This window comes from Rhinichthys klamathensis, unplaced genomic scaffold, assembly GCF_029890125.1.
Source record: "Rhinichthys klamathensis goyatoka isolate OS25496 unplaced genomic scaffold, OSU_Roscu_1.1 h1tg000018l_1, whole genome shotgun sequence".
Classification (NCBI taxonomy): domain Eukaryota; kingdom Metazoa; phylum Chordata; class Actinopteri; order Cypriniformes; family Leuciscidae; genus Rhinichthys; species Rhinichthys klamathensis.
In genome coordinates this window covers 1,302,495-1,328,636 of record NW_026606569.1, presented here as the reverse complement: position 1 = coordinate 1,328,636, position 26,142 = coordinate 1,302,495, and the positions used below count along the sequence as shown (strand labels likewise).

The 26,142-nt window shown below is 39.9% G+C and overlaps 1 protein-coding gene across 1 annotated transcript in view; it reads left to right on the top strand.

Annotated features, from left to right (window-relative positions):
- Window positions 1–3,744: 3,744 nt before the first annotated feature.
- Window positions 3,745–26,142, top strand: part of LOC130070832 (uncharacterized) — a 43,224-nt gene continuing 20,826 nt past the window's right edge. The window contains exons 1-3 of the mRNA XM_056235377.1: window positions 3,745–3,854; window positions 3,992–4,073; window positions 4,294–4,516. Coding sequence (XP_056091352.1) covers window positions 4,005–4,073; window positions 4,294–4,516 — 292 coding nt within the window. The 5' untranslated portion in view covers window positions 3,745–3,854; window positions 3,992–4,004. The remainder of the gene's footprint in view (window positions 3,855–3,991; window positions 4,074–4,293; window positions 4,517–26,142) is intronic.

The following is a 26,142-nucleotide window of genomic DNA, read 5'->3' as shown; positions in this document are numbered from 1 at the left end:
TAAGCGAAGACACCTGAGCAGGTCCTAGTACTGGCTGGTTGAAGCGAGTACACGAGAGGACACAGGTTCCACTCGGAGATTGTAGAATCTGGCGAATGTGTTGGGTGTCGCCCAGCCTGCAGCTCTGCAGATGTCTGTTAGCGAGGCACCATGCGCTAGAGCCCAAGAGGAAGCCACACTCCGGGTAGAGTGGGCTGTCACAACCAAGGGGGCATGGTCGACCTTGCTGCTGGTAAGCCAAAGCAATGGCGTCCACTATCCAGTGAGACAAACTTTGCTTGGAGAGAGCCTTTCCCTTCAGCTTCCCACCATAACAGACAAAGAGCTGGTCTGAGGTCCTGAAACACTGCGTTGTCTACATAGGCGTGGAGAGCGCAGTGCCAAGGCTGGGTCTCCCTCCTCCAGGGGCAGTGCTTGCAGGTTCTCCACCTGGTCCCGAAAGGGAGTGGTGGGAACCTTGGGCACATATTGAGGCCGGGGTCTCAGGATCACGTGAGAGTAGGCCGGCCCGAACTCCAGGCACGCTTCGTCAACGGAGAATGCGTGCAGGTCACCTACCCTCTTTCAGTCTCCTCGCTTCTCTCAGGAACCTGATGATCAGGTCGTGCTTTCCCACGGACTTACCTTCAACAGCGTCATGATGTGCGGCAATAGCGGGGACATACACTTTCAGGGTGGAGGGAGACAGCCTTCACTCCAACCTATCTTGCAGGAAGGAAAGCACGACACTGATCGGGCATCTCCGGGGGTCTTCTCGGTGAGAAGAGCACCAGTTGACAAAGAGGTTCCACTTCAACGCATAGACATGTCTCCCGTCCAGGAGCCACACGTGGAGGTTCCAAAGTTCGGGACGAGTGAGGCGAGACCAGAACGACCCGCTCCTCGTCCTCCCTGATCTTGCACAGTGTCGTGAGCCTTCTTGCACAGGGTCTGTGCAAGAAGGCTCACGGGGGGAAACACATTTGTGGAGGCCCCACGGCCAGCTGGCGCCAGTGCGTCCATGCCGAGCGTGCCCTTGGTAAGGGAGTAAAACAGGGCGCAATGGGTCGAGTCGTGGGAGGCAGACAGATCTACCTGAGCATCCCCGAACTGGTCCCAAATCAGGTGAACCGACTGGGGATGGAGTCGCTATGTTCCAGGGAGGGGCTGAAGCCGTGAGAGCTCGTCGGCTGCACAGTTCAGGGCTCCGGGAATGTAAATGGCTCGAAGCGACCTCAGATGCTTCTGACTCCAAAAGAGGAGTTGGTGGGTGAGTTGCGACATACGGCGAGAGCGTAGACCACCCTGATGGTTGATGTACACTACTGTGGCGGTATTGTCTGATCAGACTAGTACGTGTTGACCCTTGAGCAGTGCCCGAAAGCGGTGCAGAGCAAGACGTACTGCCAGCAACTCGAGGCAATTGACATGCCATTGGCGCTGGGGTCCTGTCCAAGAGCCCGCGGCAGCATGTCCATTGCACATGGCACCCCAGCCCGTGGTGGAGGCCCATCTGATGAGACAACATGCCTGGAAACTCGTTCTAAGGGCACTCCAGCCCGTAGAAAGCTGAGGTTCAACCACGGGGTGAAGATCTGACGGCAGGTCGGAGTGACTGGTACTCGGAGCGTGCCGTGTTGCCATGCCCACCTCAGGACTCAGTCGCAAAGCCAGAGCTTTGCCGAGGCTGCAGATGCCATATGCCCCATAGGCTTGCCCGAAAGGGAGAACCACGTACTGGTATGCCTGCCCCTCGAAAGCAAACCGCAGGAACGGTCTGTGTCGAGGGAGAATGGAGACATGGAAGTAGGCGTCCTTCAGGTCGATCGCTGCAAACCAATCCTGGGGCCGCACACACTTGAAGATGCTTTTGGCCGTGAGCATTTTGAACGGCAGCCTGTGAAGGAAGCGGTTCAGGATGCGCAGGTCCAGGATTGGCCGTAACCCACCGGATTTCTTCGGAACAATGAAGTAGGGGCTGTAGAACCCGGACCTCATTTCGGCTGGAGGGACAGTCTCGATCACACCCTTCGCTAGTAGGGTAGCAACCTCTGCTCTCATGATAGGGGCATTGCCATCGACCATAGTGGAGCGGACTCCCCTGAAGCAGGGAGGAGACCGTGCGAACTGAATCGCATAGCCGAGCCTGATAGTTTGTGTGACCCAGCGAGACAGGTTGGGAAGCTCTAGCCAGGCTCCCAAGGACTGTTCCAGCGGGGTCACGCAAACCACAGACGTCCCCTCGGTGGTGCAGCGAAGCGGAATGACTGGCCCGGACGTGGACGGCATAACGGCCCGGTGTGGGGGTACGGTCATAAACCGCCCCCTGACAGAGGAGGCCAGGGAAGGACCAGTGTTCCGCGGGGGCCTGCTCTCCCAGCGTTCTGGCGACTGAGGGGGATGAGAGTAGTACGGTCCGGGGACAACACACACTGTCATCCGAGAACTCAGAGGGGGTCAGAGGAGGACGAGAGTGGCGAGGCCCGTGGGCGGCATCTTGTTTATAAGCTAAGCTAACAAGCGCTGTGGAGATAGGAAGTTACGACAATGACGGAAGAAACTAAACATGATATGGAAGAAACTAAACATGATATGGAAGTAGAGGATTTTGAAATTCTGCTGCTCGAATCCGCTGTTCGTGGCTATCTTTACGAGCCGCAATATAGTGAAGAGCAGCTGAGGCTGATGGAGGAACAGGAGGCGGACGAGGAGCCCGGACTGGCTCGAGCTGGGCGGACTGCTGGTGCCAGTGCTCTCGCTGTGCGCTACGGACACAGATAGACTCCGTCTGCTGCAGAGAATTTCAACGATCGCAATTTCTCCTGGACGAAATCTCTGAATCAGACGAGCACACGGACGTTGTGTTGTGATGTGAACCATCCTAGTTTCGCACCGCATATGTTCTTCTGACTGAACATCCAGGTATCATGCAATAATTCACCATATAGAAAAAAATACAAACGAGGAGTAATTCGCTAATGAGTTTGCCAATGTAACGTGGTTCGTTGTTGTGGGAAGAAGGAGGCGGGAACCGGCGAACATTTAAACATTTTAATAGTAAAATAAACAAATACAAAACAAAAGTATAAGCCAGCTGGCCACACACAACAGAAACAAAACATAAAATCAGGCCTGTTCCTTTTGTGCTTCCGCTCCTCCGTGAGAGATATGAGACCGCTGCACAGGTGTCATTCATTATCACTCGCGTCGTCCTCTCACGTCCCTCGCCCTCGTCCTGCTCGCCACAGCCAACTAACTAGACATTTTATGTGAAATGAATTTCAAACTTATTTGGCAGCTAGCCTTGTAGACGGAAGAGTGATTTCTCTGATGTTTGTGCTGTTCTGGATTAGTGGGAGTGGCTTGCGGAGCTGTGCAACGTGGTGCATTCTGGGAGTTGTTGTCTTACATACAAATGCGCCCAAAAGTTGTTTTAGGGCACCAAATTCAAAATTTCTTTTACATTTCGACTACATATATAACCCACTTTCAATAAAGATTAATGTTGAAATGGGTGAAGTGACCCTTTAATAAACTTAAGATTGAGCCACTGTAGTCACTTGGACTATTTTAACGATGTCTTTAAAAACTTTTCTGGGCCGGCAAGTTTCGATCCCTTAAGAAGCCTATGGAGGAGTGAGACAGCTCTCAGATTTAATCAAAAATATCTTAATTTGTGTTCTGAAGATGAACGAAAGTCTTGAGTAATTACTGACATAATTTTCATTTTGGGGTGAACTAACCCTTTAAGAAGTCCTAAGCTCAGCCCCTTCTGTCCTCTCACTCTGATGGATGGTTTATAAAGAGCATCAGACTGCATGAGCCGCTTCACTTTTCTCACAGACACCGACTTCTCTGCACAGGAATGAAATCAGGTTGTATTTTGTGTTTTTTTTTTTTTTTACTTTAATAAATTTAGCTATAATTAATGCAAATCCAATTGTTGTTGTTTTGCATCTTACCTTGGATAACTGTTAAATACTGACCAATGTTTACTGTTTTACTGTAACAGAATATCCTGAATAATGGGGGCCCAGGTTACAGTCGTCAACGAGACTCCTTATACCTGGCACTTTGCCACCCAGGACAGAGGGGTAAGAACTTTTGCATTCACTACACCAGATTATTTATACAATTATGTATTCTAAATTCTGTTTCTTAGTTATTTTTTTCCATATTTAGCATGTCCTCTGATTAACCAGATAATAACTGAGAGCATGAAATAATATCTCACAACACTGTAATACTGTTCTTTGCATGTCATTTTAATGATTGCTTTTCTGATGAAAACTGATGTATAATTCTGCTCCCCAGTTTACACGTGTTGGTGCTGGCTGCAGAACTTCCTATGAGGAGAAAAGGTTAATCCACCGCTACATCTACGTCAGATATGATCATCACACGTGGAACAGTTTTAAGTACGAGTTTAACACCCATAAAGGTGACGCTTCCTTCATCTTAAGGGAAACCTATGACCGTTCCCAGATTCAGATGCACTGCACCTCTGAGGGCGGCACTCATTACTGTCCCAACTATGGTAAGTTTCTGCAAGTAGATCAGTTCTGCACTACACTATACAGCCAAAAGTATGTGCGCCCCTGACCATCACACCCATATGTGCTTGTTGAACGTCCCATTCCAGATTTATTTCCCCTTTTCTGTTATAACAAAGCTCCACTCTTCTGGGACGGCTTTCCGCTAGATTTTGGAGCATGGCTGTGTGTTCAATCAACTACAGATGTGGCCTTTGAGAATGCGCTTCCAAAAGAAAAAGGGGTCACGCTTGGTCAGGTGGGATGCTCTGGCACAGGAAATACATGGGCAGTAGAGGGCAGTCATGCCACGTACTGAGGTGGCAGAGCACAATGCACATGGGCGAGACAGAGCATATTCAATTTTATTGTTCAAGTATTATTCTGCGCTCATGCCTATAAAATATTCATGATTCTGTTATTCACAATATTATGACATGTTCAACATGCTAGTTTGATCATGGATAAATTATCTCTCATTACTACTGTATAGCACTGAGTTGTATTATATGCTCTGTTACAGTATATGTTCATCTAAAACACATGTTGTAGAGCGGTAAAAAAACAACGACCAGAAACCAAAAATTTTTTGTCTTATGCCCAATTCACTAACAAACCAATGACACCATAATTTAAGGAGACAAATAATATTTTACATTAAGCATTTTCTCCTCTATAGAACATGAAAAAGATAGCGGTCATGCAAGTCAGACAAACTGAAGAGCCCATAATTAAATGCACATTCAGCTTAATTTAACATAAACTAAGTGCAAATATCCCATCTTGCTGGCAAAGGCCATTTACACTAATAGCCTAGAACAAAAAAATTTGACAAAAGAATGCCATGTGTTTATCAGGAGTGGCATCAGCGAGTAAGAACAGGTTGCAGTTGTTTCAGTCTTTGACGTGACTGACCCTAGTTCGAATCCGCGTTTTCCTGATCCCGATGGACAAGCAAATACGTATTATAACAACATGATGTGAGATAAATAAAAAATAAAGACATATGGCCTACTTTTTTTTGTAAAAGCAGTTGAAGTAATGATGAAGATGAAGCACACGAAAAGCACATTCAGCATTTTAAAGCGAGTTTTAATCTCTGACCCAAAAATTAAAATTCTGTCAGTAGTTACTCACCCTCATGTTGTTCCAACCCCGTAAGACTTTCGTTCATCTTCGGAACACAAATTAAGATATTTTTGATGAGATCTGTCTCACTCCTCCATTGGCTGCTAGGTAATGGCATCTGCCAGCCCAGGAAAGTTATTAAAGACATCATTAAAATAGTCCAAGTGACTACAGTGGCTCAACCTTAAGTTTGTCAAGCGACGAGAATACTTTTTGTACGCAGAAAACCCTCAATAATAACAACTTTATTCAACTATTCATTTTCTTCTGTGGGCCTCTGAGTGAGTTCACGAGAGCAACACGACGCATGCGCGAGAACTGAGAAGATGACGCAGATGGGTCTCGATGTGGTGGTTAAAATTTTCATTTTTGGGTCAACTAACCCTTTAATGATCTTCTCAGAAAAAATGACGCAAACTCATTGCAGTTTTTTTTGTCTCTCTACAGTAGCAAAAAGACTGCATTTGTTTAAGTTGCTGTTTATAATATTTTAGAAGAAGGTCTGTCTAGCTGTCCCTAGCCTGTCTTATAGATGTTATAATGGATAGAATATAATTATGGAATAATATAATTTTGTATTGATCAGATAGCTATCCATTTTGTTCTATTTACACTAGGCCACATAACTGTGTCTCCGCAGAACAAATATAAATCTAATCTTCAATTCCCATGCTATATGCAAATTTAACAGAGTTCACGTCATAGAAAGCAAGATTAATTTATTTATCATCAGCCAATTTCAAGATCAAAGACTGCAATTGGAGAAAGAGCGGCATCAGCACTGGTAAGACCATTTAGTGTCACTACTTTGAATGGAGATGCTGAACTTTTAATGAATTCCTCAAGAGGTGCTTAGCCATATCTGTGGCGATGCGTGTATCTGTAAACCGGGAGCCGTTATAACACAATCTCGCATGTGGATTTTTTTTAACCATTTTGGAAGGAGTAAAATTTATATATGTGGCTTCAACAATCAGATGCATTTTGTTCAGTTCAATCTGGAATGTGAAAAATGCCCTCTCTTTTGATATTTTCACGGTTGGATAGCTGTCCGATCAGAGAAAACACAAAGTGACCTGGTACACAGTTTCTACATGCATCACAGTCATTTTGATAAGTGTGGAATATTTAATAGGACTCAAAACACTTGGTTGAATATCTTATCCAATATTTATAGTATTGACTATGTTACAGCGGAACAAGCTGTTAGCTGTCAGTAACTTGTGTTTGCATGACATGCAGTGTTTGCGCTAATGATTTATCAGAGCTGTACTTTTTCATTGACTTACACAGTTTAAGGCTGCATTTACACTGCTCTTAAGTCTTAATGCACAGATCCAATCTTTTGACCATATCCGATTTTTTAGCCGCCTGTTTACACTCACTTTAGACAGGACTGGTATCCGATATCTGTGTTTACAATAATTCCCGCCCAAAATTATTTTTGGTGATCGTTTTACTATGTACATGGTAGACTCTGGATTTAAATGGCCGTGCTATTAAAATTATTTATATAATTCATGTCGGGTGTTCATGATTCGTTTCCAGCATGGACAAAGATAACAGCTGTCATGACTCATGAATGTTTTGCTGCGCAAAATCTGACAAAACAGATATATATATAGTCCTGAAATAATTTTTGTTTATCTACAGTTTAGATCTAGAATTCTGAAGTGAAATAAAGTAGTTTTTTTTTTATGAATTCAAATGAATTAACCAGAGAGAGAGAGAGAGAGAGCGCGAGTGAGTAACCTAATAGGGAAGCTTTATGGTTTAACTACAGAAAAGTTATCACCTGATTGCTGAGAAATATAATGTAGCTTTCAGTAGTGAAGCTGTTTTATTTATAAAAGTCATGGGCAGAGGTTGAAAAACATTTTCTTTACAAAGATAAATATTAAGTTCACACCTCAACAAGCTGTGTTACTATGAGGAATAATTGCCGTAAACATGCTGATATCAGGAGCAACTAAGGCTGCCCGATTTGCTAAAGAAAATCTAATTGTGATTTTTCTGGTTAAAATTGCTATTTAAAATTCACAAAAAATACACACACATAATATATATAGAGAATTTCAGCTTCATAACGAAAAATCTGCCTGTGTGACAAATATTTACTTAGTTACAGTTCATTTTCGGACTCAGAATGAACTTCACTGACAGAGAGAAGGCAAAATTTGCATCATGTTTATTTTTCTTTATTTGACAAAAAGCAGAACACTGTTTTTATTGTGAGTATCCACAAATAAAATAGACACTTAACAGGATCTAATGATGTAAAACACTTATATGTAAGATCAAAATCAACAGAGTAATTTGAGTCTCTTTTGCACTGATAAGGAAAAAAGTGAGCTTGTCGCGCCGGCGCGATAGCCGACCCCAGAGGGTTAAAGGCCGTTTTCTCAAAATGAGTTTTTTCTCACACTTCTAGTGACGATTTTCCACTTCTGTAGCACCTACATACACCAAACTTTACAGTCGTATTCCTAACTATATTGTGAAGGTTTGTCCAAAGGGATTTGTTGATATATCATTCTTGGCCTGATTTATATGACATTTTATGCCTAAAAATAGGGCGGAAATCAATTTTTTACGGCTATTGGCAGTATTTTCTGATTTACAGGATAACAAAAGGAGATATTCATAATCCCCACTGGTAATGTCTTTTCATTGAATATATCAACAAAATGCAAAAATAATTTTGAACCTTGTTTTTTTCAAATGGTCCGATTCGTCACTTCAAAATATATGCAAATTAGCGCATATTTAATAAGATATAGCCTGATTATCATATTTAAACATAAAATTACAGAAAACTTTTAATATATATTTTTTCTCTCCTATTCATGTGAGTAATCAACTTGTAAGGTTTCATGTAGATATCTGTAAGTTAACATTTTTACCCTATTCACCTGTAGTGTCTCGCCTTAAGCCACTTAAATATGACGTTGTGCTTAAATGGCAGGGCATACGCGGCGGCAGGTCTGGCTGGTGATGCCTTGCACACAATGGCGGTGTTGCAAGAATACCAGGCTGATCTGCTGACAGATTTGAAACAAAGTCAGGGTCTTTCCCCTGACGCAGTGAAAATGAGCTGCGCCGCACTACAGATTAGCTCTCCGTGCCACCAAATAAACAGCCACCACGATCGGACAAACTCGATGGTTGCCAGGGACAAACATCGGTGGTTGAACTTTTCTGAAATTGGAGAGAAAGAGAAAGCCTTTCTTCTCATTGCACTAGTGTCGCCTTCTGAACTTTTTGGCACCTCCGTCGAGGCGGTGGTGGGAAAGTTCAGAGAGGCGAAGGTGCGCTCGGCTGCAATTTCAATTCAATTTGGAACCAGTCCATAGGTCTGTCATTGGGTTTTGTAGTAAGTGCGCTCTTTCAAGCTCTTATTATGATAGTCCTCCAATTTTGTGAATGCCGTTTAGGCCATTTATCCCGTTACGAGAGTTTAGTAAGGTTGAACAGTAGACCACGGTTCCCTGTTAGAAAGTATTAAGGGGTGTGTTAGGTAGGGTTTTTATAGGATGGTAAAATTAGGGCCCTGAAGTTCCCATATATAGGTAGACTGTGCATACCCTTCCCAGAGGCCTCCTCTTATGTCCTTCAGTCTTCTGACTTCCGGTGTGAGAACGCTAGGCGCACTTGTGCTGCCGCTTCACGCTGGTACCTGTTTGTCTGCTGTTGTTGCCTTTTGCTTTCTGGATATGTTTTTCTCGGATTCAACCTTTTGGATTATTCACTGGACTATTTTCACACCCTCAAAAGTTTTTGGATAACTGACCTGGCTGTCTCTGTGATCCTGTCACACAGATCGGCTGCGAGCCCTCTCCATTCCTATCCTTACATCCCTCTCGACATCTGATACTGTGAGTCTCCGCTCTCTCGTCATTTTGTCTTTTGTGGTGTCAATTCTTGGTATGGTTGGGTAGCCTTCCCTTCTGTGGATTGTGGATTCCGACACGGTTCTGGCTAACGCAGATGTTTTCGCACCCCCATCAGGACCCTGGCAGCGCTGTTCTGAACATACTGGAGCTTTTGAAGGCTCCTGCCAGGAATCCCGAAGAGGAGTGCATTATAGTAGTCCAGCCTGGAGGACACAAAAGCATGGACGAGCTTCTCTGCAGCAGAAAGGGAGAGGGAGGGGCGCAGTTTGAAAATATTGCGTAGGTACAAAAAAAATGCAGTTTTGCAGATGGTGGTGACATGACTGTCAAAGGAAAGGTGGGGGTCAAATTTTACCCCTAGGTTAATAACAGAGGAAGAGAGGGGAGTGGTGTGTCCAAAAAATGAAACAGTGGTGATTGGAGAGGAGCGGAGATGATGAGCAGTTCCAGTTTGAATGGCCTCTGTTTTGGAGCCATTTAGCTGCAGGAAGTTTTGACTCATCCACGCCTCTATCTCCTCCAGGCAGGAGCTAAGGCGTGCAGCCGTGTCAGAGGGGGAGCTAGAGGGAGTAACTTGAAGGTAGAGTTGTGTGTCATCAGCATAGCAATGGAAATTAACTCCATGCCTGCTGACGACACAACCCAAGGGGAGCATGTAAATGGTGAAGAGGGTTGGACCGAGTACGGAGCCCTGGGGGACCCCACAGATGACAGTGTGGGGTCTGGATTTTACATCCCCCAGAGCTACATACTCGGTTCTATCAGTGAGATAGGAGTGAAACCATTTCAGGGCAGTACCAGAGAGACCTGTGTAGTGTTGAAGTCGGTGCAGGAGAATGTGATGGTGACAGTGTCAAACGCAGCAGAGAGGTCGAGAAAAATGAGGAGGGATGTGGAACCGGAATCAGAAGCCACCAGCAAATCGCTGGTGACTCTGATAAGAGCTGTTTCTGCGCTATGGGATGGACGAAAACCAGATTGAAATTTCTCATATAGCCTGTTGGATTTGAGATGATTATGGAGCTGGGTGGAAACAACTTTTTCCAGGAGTTTGGAGATGAATGGGAGATTTGAAATTGGTCTGTAATTCAACAGCAGTGTGGGGTCCAGAGTGTGTTTTTTAAGGAGGGGTTTGATGAGAGCAATTTTGAGGGAGGTGGGAACATAGCCCGTCTCTACGGACACGTTTATTATTTTGGTTATGAGGGAACTGATAGAATTAGTGTGAGTTTTAAGCAGAGGAGATGGGAAGGGATCAAGGCGGCAAGTGGATGTTTTGGATTTACGAATTATGTTTTCGACCTCCTGCTGCGTTGTGGGCGACAGTTTTGATAGGGTTTGAGCAATCGGTTTTGCGGGCAGGTCTAGTGAGGTGCTATTTAGAAGTGGAAATGAGGAGCGAATATTGTCCATTTTTGATGTGAAAAAATCAAGAAACCGGTTGCAATTTATATCGGTTGGACTATAGAATGGGGAGATCTGTGGTTTGATGATGTGATTTATTGTGGAGAACAGTTTTTTGGAGTTACCTGGATCATTGTTTATAAGTGTTGAGTAGTGTTCTGACCTAGCCTTGGAGAGTGCTTTGGCATAAGCCCTACGATGTTTCCCGGTAGGCCAACTTATGCACCGTCAAGTCAGATGTTTTACAGGCACGCTCCAGGACACGGCCAGACCTCTTCATCCCTCTCAGCTCGTTTGTAAACCAGGGGGCAGAGCGGGTAAACGTGACTGTCCGGGTTTTTAATGGAGCAATACAATCCAGAATAGAGGTGAGGCTGGTGTTGTAGTAGTCCATTAAGTCGTCAGCTGATGAGTTAGGAGGGGGGGAGAGATGCTGGAGATATTGACTGAGGGAGGTGGCGTCCAAGTTCTTGATTTTCCTGAAGGTCATAAGATGTTTTGGTTTTGGTGGGAGGAACTAATATTGGCACTTCAAATGTAACCGCCAGGTGATCGGAGACACCCACGTCATACACCTGAAGGCCTGAAACTGAGAGGGAGTCTGTAATGACAAGGTCGAGTGTATGCCCCCTATTGTGTGTGGGGGCATCCACAAACTGTTGAAGGTTAAGGCAATCCAGGGTTTGCTTGAAATTTGAGGCCAGTTTACAGTTATGGGAGTCCACGTGTATGTTGAAATCACCAATAACCAGAATATTTGAGTGCGCTGTGCAGAGGGAGATTAGAAAATCATGAATGTCAGAGATGAAAGTTGGTTGTGGTTTGGGAGGGTGATAGACAAGGGCTGAAAAGTTTTTTTTGCAACTGAAAACCAGACTTTCAAATGAGCCAGTACTGGGCACAGACACGAGGGATAATTCAATGTTGCTGCGATGTAAAACAGCACCACGGCCAGTTGTACGAGCCTTATTGAGATATTTGTACCCGGGTGGGCAGGCCTCATTTAGGGATGAGTATATTCCAGGCTGCTGCCATGTCTCTGTAAGACAGAGAATGTCTATCTCCTTATCCAGGATGTGGTCGTATATAAGTCCAGCTTTGTTTGACAGGGACAGCACATTCAGCAGTTCAAATGTCATTTGAGCTCTAAAATCCAGTTTATTGATAGGGCGGAGAACCCTGCGATCCACTCCAGATTTTACAGTGCACCGTTTACACCCAGCACTATCTATGCCAGGAGTGGCGGTACTCTGATGACGCAAACGGTGACGTGTCAATTTCGCAGCGGGACGCGATGCCGACCAGAGGGATGGGATGGAGCTGTGGTCACCGGATTTAGACACAACAAACCGGCGCCTTGATCCCCTATGGATATATCGAGGTCGGTACAGAAGATCCAGTTTCTGCAGGGGAGCTCGGCCCCTGCCATTGAGAGCTCGGAGATGTTGCATCGAGGCGTCGGACCACAACATGATGCGTGATGTGTTAGCGGCTAGCCGATATCCAGGCGAGTACCGGTGAAAGACAGCGACACAAGCCAAGGTAATCCACAGCTTCCAAAGGGATGGTATTCCACGTGCAGACATCTGCTTGAAGGCAGAGGCAATGCAGAACCCGAAGTTGGTTCCAGGGCTCAGGGATTTGAAGCCAAAGGGTGGAGAATACACTCTGACTTTGCCGGTTTCAGCTTTCTATTTTCTATTTCTGTAGCGATTTCAGTAACTACAGTAAGATTAGTACGGTAGGGCGGATTTGCACGAATTTGCAGAGAGTTTGCAGAGAAACGGCGAAAATCCAGCGCCAGCGTCCTCTCTCCCGCTCGCGCAGCCTCTTGTTCGCACTTGTTTTATGCCTGTTGAACAGCCCCTTCAGACGATAAGTTGCTGACATGTTCTCTAGGCACCCTTATATACTTCCAGGTCGCACTAGTAGTGATGTCATAGGCTGTCGCCAGTCAATACAACTGCCGTGATTAGATAAGCGTTTAAGACACTGGTTCACACGGAGGCTTTCCCCAAAGCATCATCGACACAGTGTCTCGTTCCCTGTTCTCAGGGAACATAGGTTACAGTCGTAACCTGAGACGTTTTATATTATAGAGCATAAAACATCATTGTGTCCTACATGTATTTTTATTTAGCATTGAAAGATTGCCTACCTGTCTATAGTTCATATTTCAACATGTTTCCGTCGATTTTATACATTTTAGTCTGGCAATAGTTCAATGAAAATGAAAATAAATGTCTTACCTTTCTTATCTTAAAATCACGTTCTTCTTCTGAGGTAAATCCAAGGTAAACTCACAGCTTGTCTTCCAAACTCGATGAAAAGTAGAATGAAGCTGATGCTTTGTTTTGAGGTGATGGGGGCGTTTACAGGTTCGCATGGTTCACGTGGACGATTGGTCATATTACTGATACCTCAAACTGTACCTGTCTTTGGTTTTATATGGATTACATGAACAGAATATTTGTTTTTTATATGACATACTTTATTTAAACACTTTTAGACACTTCACTACATATGTCTGTGTGGCAAGTATTTTTAAATACTTCTTTAAATCATTTGTATACGCATTTCTGAGTGGACTTCAATGAGAGAGAAACGGCAGAACACGTATCATGTTTTTTTTCTTAATTTAGCGAAAATCAGAACATTTACTTTTTACTGTGAGTGTAAACAAATAAAAGTAGACACTTAACAGTTTATAATGATGTTTCACACTTTTCTGTATGGCCAAACACGACGGAGTATTTTAAGTTGTTTCCGCCTGTCATGAGGAAAAAATCCAGCAGAACGCACCTTTGTTAATATCAAAATCAATAGAAGTAGTAGAGATGAAAAGATAAAGCCTTTCCAATACAGTCTCAATTGTACAGTTAATACAAACATCTCTAATGTACATCTGTGACAGCAGCACGTGTTTAGAGCTGAGTGATAGCGTATAACTTTTGCATGCGCAAATTAAGTCACCCATAAAATGATAAAGTTGAATCTGTACGTTGTTTCTAATCCCATGTTGTCTGATGATATCTTTCAATAGGAAAAATTGAAGAAGATGAAAAACAGAGACGGCAAGAGGAGGAGAGAAGACGGCAAGAGGAGGAGAGAAGACGTCTGGAGGAGGAGAGAAGACGGCAAGAGGCGGAGAGAAGACGGCAAGAGGAGGAGAGAAGACGTCTGGAGGAGGAGAGAAGACGTCGGGAACATCAACAGGAGCTGGACAGAAAGAGTAAATATATCTTTATCTTGGACATTTATAGGCATGTGTACCAGCTGGAGGTAGCAGACAAAAAAGCTGTTACTCAGAATTGGCTGCAGAGTCCTCCAATGATGGCTCAGTGGTTGGAAACTAAACATAGAAAACCTTACATATGTGTACACACACACACACTAGGGTTGTAATGGCATGAGATTTTCACGGTGTGATAACGGTCTCAGATAATAGAACATCACACGGTATTAAACAATTATTATTATGATTATTATCATCATATAGTCCTTTGAAATGTATTTTATTCAGAAAAAAAAACAAATATCCCACGGTGGTCAAATTCGGGTATGTATTTACTGCCTTTTCACAGACTTTGAAAAGTGCCAGTTTATTCTCTCTATTGCGTAAACTGCCGCCGCACCGCGGCTCATTCAGAGCGATTGAAAGCTGGTAGCAGATGAATTCAAGTGAAACATGTGGTTAAACGAATTCATAATCACAATACTGAAATTAAATTGAATAAATAATGAAAACATTTCAACAAAAAATATTGCAATAGAAACATATTAGGCTACATCAATGAGGCTTTGGAAGAGCATAAGACGTAATTTAATTGCGTTCAGAAGGCAGCTCAGTGGTTAACGCAACTACATGAGCCTCACGGAGCTTCAAGCGATCCGAGATCGAATCTAAATGTAGCCGACATCGTTTATGTTTTACTGTTCTTGATGCTTAAATAGGTAACTGTTTTTAGCGAGTTTATTAACTGTTAATTTTTTTAAAGTCAAGCGTTTTGTTTAATTATCAATGGCACATTACAACATAAATTTTCTACATTCAAGTAGAGCCGCTGCACAGACAAAACTGATGAGGAAAGATTAGCTGATCGCGTCAGAAAATGAAAATGATGAAGCTCGTCTTTAATCTGCTAAATTATTGTTTTGTTTTATCATTCACGAAATTGATATGACACTGATACCCGGCCATAGCAACGGAAGAAATTTTTCAAAACAGATCCATATATTGAACAAATCAGAAAAAGACTGATTTTGTTGACTTGGCTACACAAAATAACAGACTAACTAAATAGTATTGCTTTCAATATAAAAACAAATGAAAATGTAAAAGAACACTAAAATTAATTAAGTTTGAAACCCCATCGCACATTTCAAGGTTTAAATAAAGTGTCGGCACAGTTTATTTATTTAAAACAGGGTTGCATTGAGTTTAGAGTTTATTTCCTTTGCGATGCAAAATAAGAAACGCAGAATCTTATTCTTGCGACATTTTAAATTTGTATTACCAAAGAAATTGCAGCTAAATGAAACAATTAAAACAGTACAAACCGAAAATAGTCCAAAGTGACATAAATTAAGAACATGCGTTTTTCTTTGCCTCTCTCTTGCGCTGGATCTCATTTTAGCAAGTTAATTTTGTCTCCCTCCCTCCAAAAAAAAAAAAACTGTAACAAATTATTTAGCCTTTGTTGCTTGCCTTGTTGAATTCACCTTGCAATAAAACGTGGTTGATCTCGAATTAAAGCGCTCTGTATCTGCTGATCACTCGCATTCGTTTCTTGGCATGAACGCGTTTCGTCAACAGTTCATGTTTAGATAATGCCAGATTGTTGACAATCATACACACTGCTCGAATATTCTAAAACTCTTCAAAACACGTTGAAACAACTGGATTGAACTCTTTAATTGAAATTTTGTGTGAAAAAACTTTAAATACAATAAATAAACTACAATATTTATAATTTAATAAGATATAAGGCCTACATTTGGACACATCGAGAGATTTATCCTTAAAAGAATGTTGCCTTTGCTTGCTCATCAGGCTATCCAACATCTCCATATGAAAGAGGAACATTAACACCTATACGCTGCTTTTACGCAGCCGCCATTTTGAAATGGCTCCGGTGGGAAGAAAACTGGAAGTGCCGCCTTTAATCATAGGAGAGTCGCGAATCTGATGGCGTATTGTTGTGTTTAATGTAGAAATTAGTTATTCTAAAAATGTACATATATTTCTTTCATACTTTAGACTATACTGTATACAGTGAAATTAATTTATAAATAAAATTATTTTTTTATATATAATTCATAACGTTAAAAAAAGAAGCAGGAACAAACTATATACATATCCTATATTGGATATTAACATCCAATAGTGTAAATCGCGGCAGCAGCTTCAGGTTGGTAGTCCAAGGCATTGTTGTCTGTACTTCCGGGGTTCTTCCCACCGGAGCCTCGCTTTCGATTTCAAAATGGCGGCTGGGTGAAATCAGCGTATTGTCCTGCACGCACGATAAAGCAACTGTCCCTGATTCATAAAATGTTCTGCTCTAAAAGTTTGGTATATTCTGTTTAAAATGTACTTTTACTTAATTATGTTTTGCTTTTGTTAAATTTAACCAAATCAGTTGTAGCCTAATATGCTATTTAAAAAAAGTTGTTGTTTTTTTTGTTCTAAAAGTTTGGTCTATTCTGTTTCGTTTGTTTATTTCTTTATTTTACATATTCAATCAGTCTCATTCTTGTTTTTTTACAAGACCTTGTGCTGTTTTTTAATTAACAGATTCAAACAGAGAAATATAATAGTTCGTACAAATAAAAGTTTATATGTATACTATACTTTGTATGATCGTTTGTTTAAATAACATCAACCAAATTGTCTTTCTTTAATTAATACAATTATTACTTTAACATGCAGTTTCAACTCCACCAAATCTTTGTTTGTTTCATTATTGTATGCAAATAGCTCTTGTTTTGATTTTATTCATGTTTGTTGTAGGCTTATTTGGAAATTACCATAGTTGTAGTACTTCATCCTTACTGTTAATTGACATTAGCCCCACTTACGTTTCAAAATGGGGCAATTGCGTCTGTTTTGCTAAATGCCCCTTTGCGCCACCTGGCGGTCATTTCACGAACGACTTTGAAATGCGACTGGTTTATTTTTGCCACGGCACCTGTCGTGGCGGTAATAGGCATTCTGGTTGAGTACCTACTGTCTGTGTCGCAAGTACTTTTAAATACTTCTTTAAATCATTTGTATACGCATTTCTGAGTGGACTTCAATGAGAGAGAGACGGCAGAACACGCATCATGTTTTTTTTTCTTAATTTAGTGAAAATCACAACATTTAGTTTTTACTGTGAGTGTAAACAAATAAAAGTAGACACTTAACAGTTTATAATGATGTTTCACACTTTTCTGTATGGCCAAACACGACGGAGTATTTTAAGTTGTTTCCGCCTGTCATGAGGAAAAAATCCAGCAGAACGCACCTTTGTAAATATCAAAATCAATAAAAGTAGTAGAGATGAAAAGATAAAGCCTTTCCAATACAGTCTCAATTGTACAATTAATACAAACATCTCTAATGTACATTTGTGACAGCAGCACGTGTTTAGAGCTGAGTGATAGCGTATAACTTTTGCATGCGCAAATTAAGTCACCCATAAAATGATAAAGTTGAATCTGTACGTTGTTTCTAATCCCATGTTGTCTGATGATATCTTTCAATAGGAAAAATTGAAGAAGATGAAAAACGGAGACGGCAAGAGGCGGAGAGAAGACGGCAAGAGGAGGAGAGAAGACGTCTGGAGGAGGAGAGAAGACGTCGGGAACATCAACAGGAGCTGGACAGAAAGAGTAAATATATCTTTATCTTGGACATTTATAGGAATGTGTACCAGCTGGAGGTAGCAGACAAAAAAGCTGTTACTCAGAATTGGCTGCAGAGTCCTCCAATGATGGCTCAGTGGTTGGAAACTAAACATAGAAAACCTTACATATGTGTACACACACACACTAGGGTTGTAATGGCATGAGATTTTCACGGTGTGATAACGGTCTCAGATAATATAACATCACACGGTATTAAACAATTATTATTATGATTATTATCATCATATAGTCCTTTGAAATGTATTTTATTCAGAAAAAAAAACAAATATCCCGCGGTGGTCAAATTCGGGTATGTATTTACTGCCTTTTCACAGACTTTGAAAAGTGCCAGTTTATTCTCTCTATTGCGTAAACTGCCGCCGCACCGCGGCTCATTCAGAGCGATTGAAAGCTGGTAGCAGATGAATTCAAGTGAAACATGTGGTTAAACGAATTCATAATCACAATACTGAAATTAAATTGAATAAATAATGAAAACATTTCAACAAAAAATATTGCAATAGAAACATATTAGGCTACATCAATGAGGCTTTGGAAGAGCATAAGACGTAATTTAATTGCGTTCAGAAGGCAGCTCAGTGGTTAACGCAACTACATGAGCCTCACGGAGCTTCAAGCGATCCGAGATCGAATCTAAATGTAGCCGACATCGTTTATGTTTTACTGTTCTTGATGCTTAAATAGGTAACTGTTTTTAGCGAGTTTATTAACTGTTTATTTATTTAAAGTCAAGCGTTTTGTTTAATTATCAATGGCACATTACAACATAAATTTTCTACATTCAAGTAGAGCCGCTGCACAGACAAAACTGATGAGGAAAGATTAGCTGATCGCGTCAGAAAATGAAAATGATGAAGCTCGTCTTTAATCTGCTAAATTATTGTTTTGTTTTATCATTCACGAAATTGATATGACACTGATACCCGGCCATAGCAACGGAAGAAATTTTTCAAAACAGATCCATACATTGAACAAATCAGAAAAAGACTGATTTTGTTGACTTGGCTACACAAAATAACAGACTAACTAAATAGTATTGCTTTCAATATAAAAACAAATGAAAATGTAAAAGAACACTAAAATTAATTAAGTTTGAAACCCCATCGCACATTTCAAGGTTTAAATAAAGTGTCGGCACAGTTTATTTATTTAAAACAGGGTTGCATTGAGTTTAGAGTTTATTTCCTTTGCGATGCAAAATAAGAAACGCAGAATCTTATTCTTGCGACATTTTAAATTTGTATTACCAAAGAAATTGCAGCTAAATTAAACAATTAAAACAGTACAAACCGAAAATAGTCCAAAGTGACATAAATTAAGAACATGCGTTTTTCTTTGCCTCTCTCTTGCGCTGGATCTCATTTTAGCAAGTTAATTTTGTCTCCCTCCCTCCAAAAAAAAAAAAACTGTAACAAATTATTTAGCCTTTGTTGCTTGCCTTGTTGAATTCACCTTGCAATAAAACGTGGTTGATCTCGAATTAAAGCGCTCTGTATCTGCTGATCACTCGCATTCGTTTCTTGGCATGAACGCGTTTCGTCAACAGTTCATGTTTAGATAATGCCAGATTGTTGACAATCATACACACTGCTCGAATATTCTAAAACTCTTCAAAACACGTTGAAACAACTGGATTGAACTCTTTAATTGAAATTTTGTGTGAAAAAACTTTAAATACAATAAATAAACTACAATATTTATAATTTAATAAGATATAAGGCCTACATTTGGACACATCGAGAGATTTATCCTTAAAAGAATGTTGCCTTTGCTTGCTCATCAGGCTATCCAACATCTCCATATGAAAGAGGAACATTAACACCTATACGCTGCTTTTACGCAGCCGCCATTTTGAAATGGCTCCGGTGGGAAGAAAACTGGAAGTGCCGCCTTTAATCATAGGAGAGTCGCGAATCTGATGGCGTATTGTTGTGTTTAATGTAGAAATTAGTTATTCTAAAAATGTACATATATTTCTTTCATACTTTAGACTATAGTGTATACAGTGAAATTAATTTATAAATAAAATTAATTTTTTATATATAATTCATAACGTTAAAAAAAGAAGCAGGAACAAACTATATACATATCCTATATTGGATATTAACATCCAATAGTGTAAATCGCGGCAGCAGCTTCAGGTTGGTAGTCCAAGGCATTGTTGTCTGTACTTCCGGGGTTCTTCCCACCGGAGCCTCGCTTTCGATTTCAAAATGGCGGCTGGGTGAAATCAGCGTATTGTCCTGCACGCACGATAAAGCAACTGTCCCTGATTCATAAAATGTTCTGCTCTAAAAGTTTGGTATATTCTGTTTAAAATGTACTTTTACTTAATTATGTTTTGCTTTTGTTAAATTTAACCAAATCTGTTGTAGCCTAATATGCTATTTAAAAAAAGTTGTTGTTTTTTTTGTTCTAAAAGTTTGGTCTATTCTGTTTCGTTTGTTTATTTCTTTATTTTACATATTCAATCAGTCTCATTCTTGTTTTTTTTACAAGACCTTGTGCTGTTTTTTAATTAACAGATACAAACAGAGAAATATAATAGTTCGTACAAATAAAAGTTTATATGTATACTACACTTTGTATGATCGTTTGTTTAAATAACATCAACCAAATTGTCTTTCTTTAATTAATACAATTATTACTTTAACATGCAGTTTCAACTCCACCAAATCTTTGATTGTTTCATTACTGTACATTATTGTATGCAAATAGCTCTTGTTTTGATTTTATTCATGTTTGTTGTAGGCTTATTTGGAAATTACCATAGTTGTAGTACTTCATCCTTTTTGTTAATTGACATTAGCCCCACTTACGTTTCAAAATGGGGCAATTGCGGCTGTTTTGCTAAATGCCCCTTTGCGCCACCTTGCGGTCATTTCGCGAACGACTTTGAAATGCGACTGGTTTATTTTTGCCACGGCACCTGTCGTAGCGGTAATAGGCATTCTGGTTGAGTACCTACTGTATGTCTGTGTCGCAAGTACTTTTAAATACTTCTTTAAATCATTTGTATACGCATTTCTGAGTGGTTCATCGTGCAACCAGTGAACCACAAAATCGCTATATTGCTTAGAGTGATTTAAAGTTAGATAAATATGTAAGTATTGTGTTTCATGAAGCGCGCGCGTGCGACTTGTGATCACAATTTTCACCGTCTCAGAGCGGCTTCGGTTCATTAAGCGGTTCGGTGCGCATTATTAACGAGAAGAAACTCGTTTACACCAATCACTGCACTGCATTCTGCATGAGATCGCATTACACCGGAGAATTCAAATGTCACGAAAGGCTGATTCAAGTCTGGGCTGCGTTTCCCAGAAGCATTGTGAGCTGAGTTGATTGTAGAGACCATCGGTGGCGGTTCTACGATCTACTTAGGCATACGATGCTTTTGGGAAACGCATTAATCTCTGTCGTCTGTTCAACACAGCGCTGTTGTCTTTCAGTGATATGGTCGTCGTAAGAGTATGTTGTTTTGTGTTCCCTCGCATGCATTTTAATACCTACCAACGAAAAAGGAAATTATATATGTAAAAAGTATTTAAAAATGAATACACACGAGCACGAAAGCGTTTTCTGCACTGAACAACGCAATGAGTATAACAACACTCGCAGCATAAATATTAGTATTGGAATTCTAGGTCCTGGGCATACTGTCAAATAAAATTATTAGTCTATTATTTTTTTTATATTCTGATTTTTTGTCATATCAAACCTTTGGTTAAGATTAAGCTTACTCAATCATTTTCATTTCTTTAAATTTGTTTTGCCATGTTTGGGTAAATCAGTTGAGGCAGCAGACAAAAACTACTCAGTATTCTTCACATTATTTCAACAGCCATTAGGCTACTATTTTAATTCTCAAACTTTTTGATAATGTACCATAAGTTTGTATTGCAATTAAACTTATATGTCATAATATGACAAGGAAAAAAACTTCTCTAAAGAGAACTAACGCCTCCCACCCCACATTCATGCTTATAAAATTATTTTGGTGGGTCTTGAGATAGATTATTCTTGTCTACGTGGGTCCTGGAATGGAAAAGTTTGGGAATCCCTGCTGTAGGTGATCAGGTGATGGCCGATAATGTGCAGGTGAGAAACATGAGGGATGCTGGGAAGTGTAGTGCCGTTGAGGTGACAGAGCTGGTGACCGTGACAACTGCTCTCCTGCTGGTTATACAACACTTAGTTTGGCAAGTAATAGCACAAAAAACAAGTAGGATACCAACAACCAATGATATTGGTATGCAGATATCATTATTGTTACAAACATAGCTTTTGCACTAGATTTTCTTACTGAATTTGATGGCTTGAAGTTCTTGAATATTTTTTATTGTTATATAAGTTATTGATTTTGTTTCATAATAATATATAAATATATTTTTTTTATTAACCCTCTGGGGACCAAGGTGTTTTTGGGGTCCTTGAGATGTTTTGACATGCTCTGACATTTGTGTTTTTTTCAGTTGCTTATAAACATATTACTGGCACAGGTGAAATTACACTCTATTTAGCACAAACAGGTCTACCATAATGTGTGAGCAACATGTATGTACATGTTTGTATTTTTGAGAGAATATTGTTTATGCATGGTTATTGAAAAAACTAAAAAATTAAGTTTTTGAAATAAGGACACAAAAAACATACTAAATATGTCCCCACAAGACTTTTGACTAATGTACGTTGTCGCCTAGAGTTTTTGCTTCAAAATGATCTGAAAATCATCCTTCCTAATCATTCACATAAAACAATAGATTGTTTTAAATTGTGAAAAACATTTTTTTGTTTGCCAAGGCAATATGCGGATGGGTGGAACGGCCCAACCCCTATCATGAATAATTAAGTGGTTCTCAGACAGTGACCCTGCATAATAATGAGCCTTTCATTCAGGGGTGTCACACAAGAAAGAATGCAAGGACAATATATATAAATATATATATATATATATTGTCATTGCATTCTTTCTTGTATATATATAGCCTACATATATATATATATATACACACACACACACACACACACACACACACACACACACATATTATATACAAACAATCAAAATATAAATGAAAGCCAAAAGCACATTTTTAGTCATACCTGGAAACAAATCCTGGTCAAATGCTATATGGGCCATTCTACAGAATTGGTTCAAAGTTACAGTTGGAAACATCTTGAAAAGAAAATAGTCTTTTCCCATAAATATCTTATAAAGTATTATTTTTTAAAGTAGACCAATACAATAAAAATAAACCAGTCGCTCGCGAAATGACCGCCAGGTGGCGCAAAGGGACATTTATCAAAACGTAAGTGGGGCTAATGTCAATTAACAGTAAGGATGAAATTCTACAAGTTATGGTAATATAAAAATAAGCCTACAACAAACATTTATTTTTAAACAAATATTTTGAAATATGCAACATGCACGTTTAAACAACAAACAATACAATCTGAACCAGCGCTTCTGCTCCTCTATTGAGACATGCAGCGCGTTTCAGTTACGATCCTGGTTCCAGTGGCCTTAATACATTCACGGCTTTTTAAAATGTCACAAAGCGTTTTGAGATGGTTTTGAATGAAATATTGAAGTTTATAATTAGGGTATTTTGGCACACCACGCCGAGTGGCTATGCATTATTCTAAAATCTGGCTTTATTCTGGCATGTTGAATTAGAGTTTGACAAACGCGGCGGCGCGTTCATTTGAATTTATTTTTCTCATAACAGCTAAAAGAACTTACTGCGTAATTGTTGGTCATACAGATAAGATATCATCTTTTAAAACTGTAAAAGGTCTACTTTTATTCATGTAGGCTAAAGTAGGCCTACACTCACAGGCTAACGAGAAAACGTTTTCTCGCTCATGTGAGAAACAAACGTTTGGGCATTTCTCAGTGAGGAAATTAATAGCCGAGCGGTAGAACTTACGGTTCGATCATCAAGATGACACGGGTTCGAATCTCGAACAAACATTGTGTACTGTAAATTTTATATTTATTAATGCAGAGAGATTTGTCTAGCTCTAAAACTCTGTTACACCATACAGTTTTTTGCTTATATTTATAAAATAAAATTACCATGCATTTCCATTTTACACTAAGGAACAATAGTATCCAACAGAACGACTTTGCATCTATACCAATCGGGTACCAATCGTAATTTCAAAAGCAGTTCTGTAAAAAAAGTAATTTTATATATATAGCCTATATATATATTTTTTTTTTATTAGGCCTATTATTATTATTATTTTGATTCCCTACAACCTAGAGTTTTTAAAAACTTTTTTAAGTAAAGTGTGATTTGCCAGGGGGGACGGGGATTTCCTTCTGGTCTAAATATCCCTGCTTCTGCTGAATTATTTGAATCCCCACACCCCTCCCTCCACAGTAATCAATGCTATAGGCTACTTCACCAATAGACCATATCAAATATAAAATAGAGATATGCAACAAGCACGTTTAAACGACAAACAATAAAATCAAAACCAGCGTTTCAGTTGTTCATTCCAGTGGCCTTAATGCATGCACGGCTTTTCAAAATTTCACAAAGCGTTTTGAGATTATTTTGAATGAAATATTGAGGTTTATAATTAAGTGTTTTGGCAGACCACGCCGAGTGGCCCTGTGCATTTTTCTAAAGTCGGGTTTTATTCGAACTTTTGCTAACGACAAAAGTTTATCTGTCGTCTCTGTCTCCAGGAACTGCGCGTCACAAAAATTAACCGAAAGCCACTTCAGCTCAGTCACTATAAGAAATCGGCTATGTCTAAAGCCTTTAAATGTCTAAATATTCAGGCTAATAAATGTTATCTGATTATGTAATCCATAATGAAAACGAGAGGTAGGCCTACAGAGGATCTACTCAAACATGTAGCCTATGTAAGCGCTTCCCAATGAGAAAATGACAAGACAAGGGTGAAAATCTCGCTCTAATTAAATGTAGCAGGCTAAATCGCCCTGAATTAAAATGTAAAAACAGATCAAATAATGTATTTGTCGAAATGTTGCGATATTGTTTCATTTAAGTTCATAATTATTCTATACATTTTATTTAATTTAGCTAATTTAGCAGCATTCCTACCACGAAGCACCGTGGTTCGATATTTATTTGAATAATAAAAAATAAATAAAAACGTAATTCACAAATTGCATGCCTGGTTGTAAGGATCCAAAGATCCCTGTAGAATTTAATATTGAGTTGAACATTTTGTTCATGACAACAAATTAACATGCGTTTTTTCATATTATATTTAGTTTTGCTTGGAAAAAGCTGGCCCAAACCAGTTTTATTTCATAAATTACTGAAATAATGAAATATTTAGTAATAAACTTTTATGACAGAAATATCACTAGGCTACATGTAACTTAAATCATTTAATTCCTTCATTATCAACACTGTCTAAGTGTGAATTGCAGCGTCTCTTTGTGTTAAATCAGCCTCAGACTCCGATAGCCGGTGGGGGGTTGGAGGGACAGTTCAGTGCTGTATCGTGCGCGCAGGACAATAGGCCTAGGTGTTAATGTTCCTCTTTCATATGGAGAGCGAGGGAGACTAAATAAACTTGTTAAAAAGAGATTCAGCGCGAGAGAGGCAAAAAAAAAAACGCATGTTTTAATTTAATTATGTTGCTTTGGACAATTTTCGTTTTGTAGGCCTGCTGTTTTAATTGTTTAATATAGCTGTCATTTCTTTGGCAATACAAATTTAAAATGTCGCAAGAATAAGATTAGCCTAGTGTCTCTTATTTTGCATCGCAAAATAAATAAACTCCAAACCCGATGCAACCCTGTTTTAAATTAAAAAAAACTGTCCCGACACTTTATTTAAACCTTGAAATGTTCGAACTTGGTTTCAAACTTAAGTAATTTTAGTGTTCTTTTACATTACACAATAATTTAGCAGACTAAAGACGTGCTTCTTCATTTTCATTTTCTGATGCAATCGGCTGACAATCTTCCTTCATCAGTTTATGTCCTTTGTGCAGCGCTGCGGTTCCAGGAATGTAGCAAATTTATGTTGTAATAATAATTAAACAAAACTCTTGACTTTAAATAAGTAAACAGTTATAAACAGTTAGCTATTTAAGCATCAAGAAGGTAAAATATAAACGCTGTAGGACAACATCGGTTAACAACATAGAGGCCTATGCTACATTGAGATTCGATCTCGGGTCGATTGAAGCTCCTCGAAGCTCGTGATGTTGCGTTAACCACTGAGCTATCGTCTGTACGCTGATAAAGTTGTAAAGCCTCATTTATGTAGCCTAAATGTTTTTATTGCAATGTTTTATGTTGA